Consider the following 8,118-nt stretch of genomic DNA (forward strand, 5'->3'; position numbering starts at 1 on the left):
TAGTCCCGTTCGCGCCTCTGCATTTGCGACTCTTGTCTCGCTCTCCCTCTCCTGGAGTTCTCCGCGAACACGACTCTGAATTCAAATCTGACACGTCAGCCCCTCAGAATCCCCCTACTGATCAAAAGTCTCTTGATTCTCTTATAGAATCGGTCAACAGGATTCTGAAGTTGGATGAGGATAATGTTCCCGCTCCAGCACATCCTATCTCACTTAGGCCGGTTTCACATTAGCGCTTTTTAAGCGCACGCACGGCCGGGGGTAGCTCCGCCCCCGAGCCGGCTCTCTGCCCGGCGTGCCCGCCCCTTGCTTGTAGCGCCGCCTACTAGCGGACAGCGGCGCCTGCGATCGGCGCACCCTATCTTTAGCATAGGGTGCGCAGGCCGTGCGCTAGTTGCGCTTTGACCTGCGCTGCGCACTTTTGACGGTGTGCCGTGCGCGCCAAAATCCGAAAAGTTTGATTTTGGCGCGCACGGCGCACCGTCAAAAGTGCGCAGCGCAGGTCAAAGCGCAACTAGCGCACGGCCTGCGCACGATATGCGCACCCTATGCTAAAGATAGGGTGCGCCGATCGCAGGCGCCGCTGTCCGCTAGTAGGCGGCGCTACAAGCAAGGGGCGGGCACGCCGGGCAGAGAGTCGGCTCGGGGGCGGAGCTACCCCCGGCCGTGCGTGCGCTTAAAAAGCGCTAATGTGAAACCGGCCTTAAGAAAACCAAGCGTGTGCGCATGTTATTTACCAGCCATCCGGACTTCAAGGAAATTGTCCAGAAACATAGGGATCGTCCGCATAAGCGGTTCACAGGGCAGAAGTCTACTCAGGCTAAATACCCTTTTGATCCAGACCTAATGAAGGATTGGTTACAGTCCCCTCCGGTGGTCCCGCCTGTATCGCGACTTGCTTCAAAAACGCTTCTATCCGTTTCTGAGGGTTCCAAAATCAGAAACCCCTCCGATCGTCAGATTGACTACCTTGCCCGTTCAGTTTTTGAAGCTTCAGGAGCAGCGCTTTTTCCATCTTAAGCGGCAATTTGGGTCACTAAGGCAATGGCCGCTTGGGCAGAAGTCTTGATTACTTCCTTCCAGGGCACCAATCTTCCTCCGGAGGCAACCATGGTAGCCAGGCAGATAATTCACGCAGCGGACTTTGTAGTGGACGCCTCTTTTGATGCCGCCAATTGCGCTGCTCAAACAGCCGCTAATGCGATCTCCATTAGAAGTGCCCTATGGCTCCGCGACTGGCCACATCTAAAAGATCGCTGACTTTTCACTCCCCTTTCAAACGGGTCGTCTTTTTGGAGAGAAACTGGATCAGCTCATTTCTGATGCTACTGGGGGAAAAAGTAAATTCCTTCCTCAACAAAAGGCTGTCCGGCCGTTTCGCAGCCAACAGCCGATGCGCTTTCAATCTTTTTGCAAAAACTCCGGTTGGTCCTCCTCTGCCTTCTCTTCCGGATCAGGTCCATCTCCGCGGAGACAGAGGCTCCCAGGTCTCATACAGACCTAACCGCTCTTGGAAACCCAGGCCTAGGGCTTCTGGATCCAGGGGAGCCAGATCTCATAGATCTACCCAATGACTTGTTGCGGTATCTGGCGGACGCCGACAGAGTAGGCGGTCGCCTACTTTCCTTCAGCCACACCTGGCTCACGGTCGTCCACGACAAGTGAGTCAGGGAGCTGGTGTCCTCCGGATACAAGATGTCTTTCCCTTGGGGGAGAGGAAAACTAAGAGCCTTCCTTCGGGCTATTCAGGCTCTCTTACGGGACGGAGTCATCATTCCGGTCCCTCATCACGAAAGGTTCAGAGGATTTTATTCAAACCTTTTTGTGGTTCCAAAGAAAGACGGGACGATGCGATCCATTTCCGGATCTCAAACTGTTAAATCAGTTTGTCACGGTTCGGTGATTCCGAATGGAATCTCTCCGATCAGTTGTCGCTTCCATGAAAAAAGGGGAGTTCCTAGCATCCATCGACATCAAGGACGCTTACCTTCACATTCCGATCTGCCCATCTCACCAGCAGATCCTGCGTTTTGCAATTCACGAGGAACCCTTCCAGTTCATTACCTTGCACTTCGGACTCGCCACTGCCCCCAAGGTCTTTACCAAGGTCATGGCAGCTGTCGTGGCCATTCTCCACTCTCGGAGTAGTGGTGTTACCGTATCTGGACGACCTCATCAAGGGTCCGTCCCTTCCAACCTGCGAGGAATCCGTGGCGGTAACCGTAAATACACTTTCGCGCCTGGGGTGGAAGATAAACTTTGCAAAGTCTTCCCCGAAACCGGCTCAGCAGATTTCCTTTTTAGGAATGATCTTGGACACTTCCCGCAGGTTGGTCATTCTCCCTCCCGAAAAAATGCAAGCCTTACAACAGGCAGTGCGGACTCTTTCCCGTCCAGCTTCTCACTCCATTCGTTTCAGCATGAGAGTTCTCGGCAAGATGGTGGCTGCGATGGAAGCAATTCCATTTGCACAGTTCCATCTCTGTCCTTTACAACATGCGTTGCTGTTAGCTTGGGACAAGAACCCGTTCTCCCTGGACCGTCGGATCCTTCTGTCCCTGCGGGTCAGGCAAGCCCTCAGGTGGTGGACTCTGACGTCCTCCCTGAATCAAGGGAGGTCTTTTCTCCCAGTAAGATGGTTGATAGTAACCACCGACGCAAGTCTTCTCGGCTGTCGTGTGGTCTTTCGTCACCACACGGCACAGGGGTCGTTGGTCGACCCGAGAGTCACGTCTCCCCATCAACATTTTGGAGATACGTGCGATCAGATTTGCTCTATGGAGTTTCCACCATCTCGCAGGTCACCCCATCAGGATCCAATCTGACAACACCACGGCTGTAGCGTATATCAGCCGCCAGGGAGGTACCCGGAGCAGGATGGCCATGCACGAAGTGAGTCACATCCTCCATTGGCCCGAGAACAACCATTCACCCATCTCAGCAATTTACATCCCGGGCGTAGAAAATTGGGCAGCAGTTTTTTGTTTTTTTTTCAGTCGCCAAGGCATTGCCTCGGGAGAGTGGTCTCTTCATCCGGAAGTCTTTCCCCAGATTTGTCATCATTGGGTGACTGGATGTGGACCTCATGGCCTCCAAACTAAACAAGGTGTCTCGGTTCATTGCCCGATCCATGCGCCATCGGAGCGGACGCCCTAGTTCTGCCATGGGACCGCTTCCGGCTCCCGTACATCTTTCCCCCTCTTCCCTTGCTTCCGAGGGTCATCAAGAAGATCGAAGGGTGTACCAGTGATCCTAGTTGCACCAGATTGGCCGTGCCGAGCATGGTATGCAGAACTAATACAACTAGTTGCCGACGTCCCCTGGCGACTTCCAGATCGCACGGATCTGCTTTCTCAGGGCCCGATTTACCACCAGAACTCGGGGCCCTGTCTTTGACTGCATGGCCGTTGAATCCGGGATTTTAGCACAGGCTGGGTTCTCTCTCGACATGATTTCCACCATGATTAGTGCTAGGAAGCCTGTATCCAGGCGTATCACTGCACCTGGAAAACTTTCTTATCATGGTCGTTCCCCTCTGGTGTTCTCCATTCCGGCCATATTGGAGTTCCTTCAGTCCGGATTAAAATCAGGCCCCGCGCTTAGCTCGCTCAAGGGCCAAATTTCGGCCTTGTCAGTGCTTTTCCAACGCAAAATTGCCACCAAACCTCAGGTCAAGACGTTTATTCAAGGAGTTTCCCATGTGACGCTTCCTTATAGAAGGCCATTGGAATCATGGGACCTTAATCTGGTTCTCGGGGCCTTATAGGAGGCTCCTTTCGAACCGCTGCAGGACGTGTCATTGACCGTCCTCTCTTGGAAAGTGGTCTTTTCTAGTGGCAATTACGTCAGACGAGTTTCGGAATTGGCAGCCCTGTCCTGCCGTTCTCCGTTCCTGAATTTTCATCAGGACAAGGTAGTTCTCAGGACGTCCCCGTCCTTCCTGCCCAAGGTCGTTTCCTCTTTCCATCTCAGCGAGGAAATTGTTTTGTCTTCCTTTTGTTCGGCGCCAGTCCATTGCATTGAGAAGGTCCTCCACACCCTGGATGTGGTAGGGCTCTGAGAAGGTACATCTCGCGGATGGCTCCCTTCCGCAAGTCAGATGCCCTGTTCATACTTCAGAGGGGCATAGGAAGGGCCTAGCCGCTTCAAAAGCAACGCTAGCCAGGTGGATTTGCTCAGCGATTCAGGAATCCTATCGTGTCAGAAATGCGCCTGTCCCAGCGGGGATTAAGGCGCACTCTACCCAGTCAGTGGGTGCCTCTTGGGCCATTTGGCACCAGGCCTTGGCAGAACAGGTCTGCAAGGCTGCGACTTGGTCCAGTCTGCATACCTTTACAAAACATTACCAAATTCATTCTCAGGCCTCTGCAGATGCAGCTCTCGGCAGACGCATCCTGCAATCAGCAGTACCTCAGAGTTGACTCAGTGGTACATGGGGTATTAGCAGATGTATGCTCCCCACCCAGGGACTGCTTTAGGACGCCCCACTGTCTGTGTCCCCCAATGAGGCGTAGGAGAAATAGGGATTTTTGTGTACTCACCGTAAAATCCTTTTCTCCAAGCCATTCATTGGGGGGGACAGCACCCGCCCTGTTTAGCCTACTGGCTCATTTGTAGCATTCTTAAGTTTTGATATAGTTATGGTTGTTGACTGTTTAAGCTCCTACTGCTTTTTTCACTGAACTGGAGCTATCTCATCCAGCGAGAGGGTGTATACTGCAGGGGAGGAGTTGACTTTCTGGTTTACTTGGTGTCCTCCTAGTGGCAAGCAGCATAACACCCACTGTCTCTGTGTCCTCCAATGAATGACTCAGAGAAGGATTTTACGGTGAGTACACAAAAATCCCTATTTTTCTTCTATATAGTATGTGTATATTAATTTTTTAGTGTTATTCCTAAAATACTTTCTTTTCCATGCCTTTATCTGGAATAGGGGGTGGACGAGGGATCTTGTAGCTTGCACTCTGGCTTCTGAGCCTCACATGAAGATCTTATTAGACAATAGACCTAATTACAGGCAGGATTACAATGCAGTAGAATACCTATACAGATAATTCAGTGCGAAGACACACCATTTACAAACATCCCCGTGCATGATGACTTTTGTTCAAGTCATAGAGCATGCCTAGAAAAACCTCCAACGGAAGGTGAAGACCCTATTGTGTCTATTGTTTCCTTTGGTTCTCTGTGGCTGATATAAAATCTGTTGCTAATGGTAAATCACTCAAGCTTGCTGCCCTGTAATCATGTACAGAAATCTAATAACATTAATTTTAATAAAAGCTAATCTGTAGTACACAGGAGCAGCCACACTAAATAGTGTGACGGAGCAGTGACTTCCCACAACTCACAACCTTTAACAGGTGGAGCTGGTAACATTTGTTCAAAGGAGTACTCACTCATCTTTTATATCGATGGCCTAACCAGGATAAGTCATAAGTGTCTTTGCAGTGGAAAATCCCTTTAAGACTTGTGAAGTATAAATTTTTTGACTAGAGCTTATTAATTTTGGTTCTGAATCTTATTTTCAGAGTTTTTAGACAGGCACTGTGGAATATGTGTGATAAGATTGATTACAAATCTCTGTAAATTAGGGTAACCATAATCATTGCCCTGAATCAAGGCTGGTGGTTTGCTGTAGCCGCTGGTTTCAAACAGGAGCACACATGAACTACTTCCTGTGGTCTGTTGGTTGGGCAAGTTTCCTGTATGTCCAAGCCAATTCAGTTGGAAGAGACATGCTTGTGTGTTGTGTTCAATTTGAGCCTGAATACAGGTTTGTCTAAATTTGTTTTTCGTTCACTGTTTCAGCGTAGAATCCAGTCAGCGGGGATCTCTCCACAACGCATTGAACCAGCCATTGATAATGTATTGGCATCAGAGCTGTCCACGGCCAATGGAAACACAGATGGTTCCTCTTGCAACTAAATTTGGCTTTTGAAGGTTAAAAGTTGGTCTCACCTGAAGACATTCCAGTCACTTTCATTTGAAGACAAAATTTGATCCTTTAGACATGCTATGTGACTTTACTAAGTTTGTTTAATTTCCTAGCAATAAGTTAAATGGGTGCTCCAAAAATGTGAATAAAATGGCCACCATCACATATTTCAAGCCGAATCTGTCCGATGCATATCAGGATGGGGAAAGAAGAAACTCTGTTTGAGACACGTCTTGACTTTCAAAGGAGCAGAATTATGAACAAATATATACCTTTTTTTATTTTTCTAATACTATGGAAATAGTATTGGAAAAATAAAGGCGTTCCACAAAACCGGAAGTCACGGTGCACCACAAAAAAAAACTTCCATTTGTTTTTGCAGCCCCATTGTTTTTCAATGGAGGCCATGTCCGTACGCCGTATAAAAGATCGAGCAAGCTCAATCTTTTTTTCATGGCTGCAAATACGGTGCACCGTGGAATTTTTGCGGGTCAATGTTGCGGTCCCATAGGAATCTATTAGGCTGCTTTTACACTTACCGTGTTTTTGCGGGCCGATTTTGCGACCCTGACAGTTTTACAGCAACACAGAGTGAGCACCAGAGGAAAAAAAAACATGTTGTGCTCAGTCAGCCATGTTGTTTCTGCTCCTTGGTTAAGTAACCAAATTGAGTATGTTCACAATGCTCACAGTTGAGAACATATCTCGAACAGAGAATAGGAATACCTGAAATGTGATCATCATTTTGATTATTCTTGGAGAAGCCCCTTCTAATATGTACTATATAGTCTGATATATGAAAGCATTGACTATAGAAAATGTAAACACTTAATGTATTTGGAGATTAAAAAAGCTTAATGTAAAGTTTCTTCTGTTTTAAACTTTTCTCCTAAACGTCCAAAAAAAAAAATTGCTCATGTAAATGCATGTTTAAAGATTGCAGTTGTTGCAGTTATGTTTGCACATCACATTCCTTTGGCCATGGCATTGACCTGTTGCAGCTGCACATGAACTGGAATGTTGCCCCTTACAAGTCGGCATCCATGGATCTACTTATGATTAGCCGGCCTGGCACGTGACGTCAGACCGGCTAATAAAGAAGCACATGCTGGCAGAGAAGAGGCTGCACGCTCGCTCCCATACATCAGCCACAGATCACGGTCATGAAGAATGTAATGTGCAAATCTGTTACCACCAATTCTTTTTAATCTACCTTTTTTTTTTTTTTAACACCTTACAGTTATGATTTATTTAGATTATCTCTATATAGTTTTTGGATTTTCTAATTATTTATGAATCTCGACAAAAAATATTAGATACTTTGTTTAGCACTGTATGGCATCACACTGCATCCAGTCTTGTAGTATGAAGCTACAGCAACTTCCATGCAAGCTTTGTCTTGGTGATAAGCCCTAAAACCTCAGTTGGACAAGATAGACTACTGACTTCAAAGTGGATCGATCACCAAATTTCATAAAACTATATACAGCAATAGATCTCCTAAGTCTGAAGCTGATGTATTACTTTGAAAATCCATGTCAGTGACTGTATAATTCTTGTTGAAAACTTTCCTACCAGATATTAAAATTGGCATTGTATGAGTCCATATTCATTGAAAACAAGGATTCCAGCGTCATGGATCTGCAAAAAAAAAAATCTATTCTATTATTTCTAAACGCTGTTTTTTGGTGATTCCTTTGTATCTTCGTTTATACTGCACCCACACACAAATGATACACCATTTGAAAGGTAAACTTGCCCCCTTCAGCAAGAAAATAGCCAATCAAACCACACATCCATGATTTTTATCACTAAATACAGTTTAAACATTCATTTTCATAAACCTGCAGAAAGACACAATGACCTACAGGTGCCACCTCAACTGGAAAACTTTTTGGCCTCTACTTATCAAAACAATTTATTGTATTACCAAACTACATATATAAATACCTGTCTGTGTTCATAATCTCATGAAATACATTTACATTTCACCAGCTTTGCTTTTTTTTTTTTTTAAATTACCTGAACCCCCGACGACCAATGTGCCCCACGGAGCTGCCTGGTATTCCCCGAGGTGAAGGGGTACGCCCCTGTGGTGAGCTGACTGGTGTGATAGTCCGCGGGGTTTACGCCAAATCTTCTATACCACCGAAGAAGCCGCCCTCCTGGTCGCTTGGAGG

The 8,118-nt window shown here is 47.2% G+C and overlaps 1 protein-coding gene and 1 non-coding gene across 5 annotated transcripts in view; both read left to right on the forward strand.

The window, feature by feature from the left end:
* Positions 1 to 7,536, forward strand: part of KANSL2 (KAT8 regulatory NSL complex subunit 2) — a 30,360-nt gene extending 22,824 nt beyond the window's left edge. For 2 of the 4 annotated variants that reach the window (XM_073564981.1, XM_073564983.1), the window contains one exon: positions 5,812 to 7,536. In XM_073564981.1, coding sequence (XP_073421082.1) covers positions 5,812 to 5,928 — 117 coding nt within the window. In that variant the 3' untranslated portion in view covers positions 5,929 to 7,536. Of the gene's footprint in view, positions 1 to 4,762; positions 4,829 to 5,811 lie in introns of all 4 variants that reach the window. The other 2 variants (XR_012227669.1, XM_073564982.1) reach the window with 2 other exon arrangements.
* Positions 5,608 to 5,742, forward strand: LOC141078155 (small nucleolar RNA SNORA2/SNORA34 family). Its single transcript, XR_012227671.1, has one exon. It is a non-coding gene; the product is annotated as a small nucleolar RNA SNORA2/SNORA34 family (small nucleolar RNA).
* Positions 7,537 to 8,118: the final 582 nt, after the last annotated feature.

Source organism: Dendrobates tinctorius, unplaced genomic scaffold (genome assembly GCF_039654945.1).
Source record: "Dendrobates tinctorius isolate UK_male_01 unplaced genomic scaffold, ASM3965494v1 ptg000513l, whole genome shotgun sequence".
Classification (NCBI taxonomy): domain Eukaryota; kingdom Metazoa; phylum Chordata; class Amphibia; order Anura; family Dendrobatidae; genus Dendrobates; species Dendrobates tinctorius.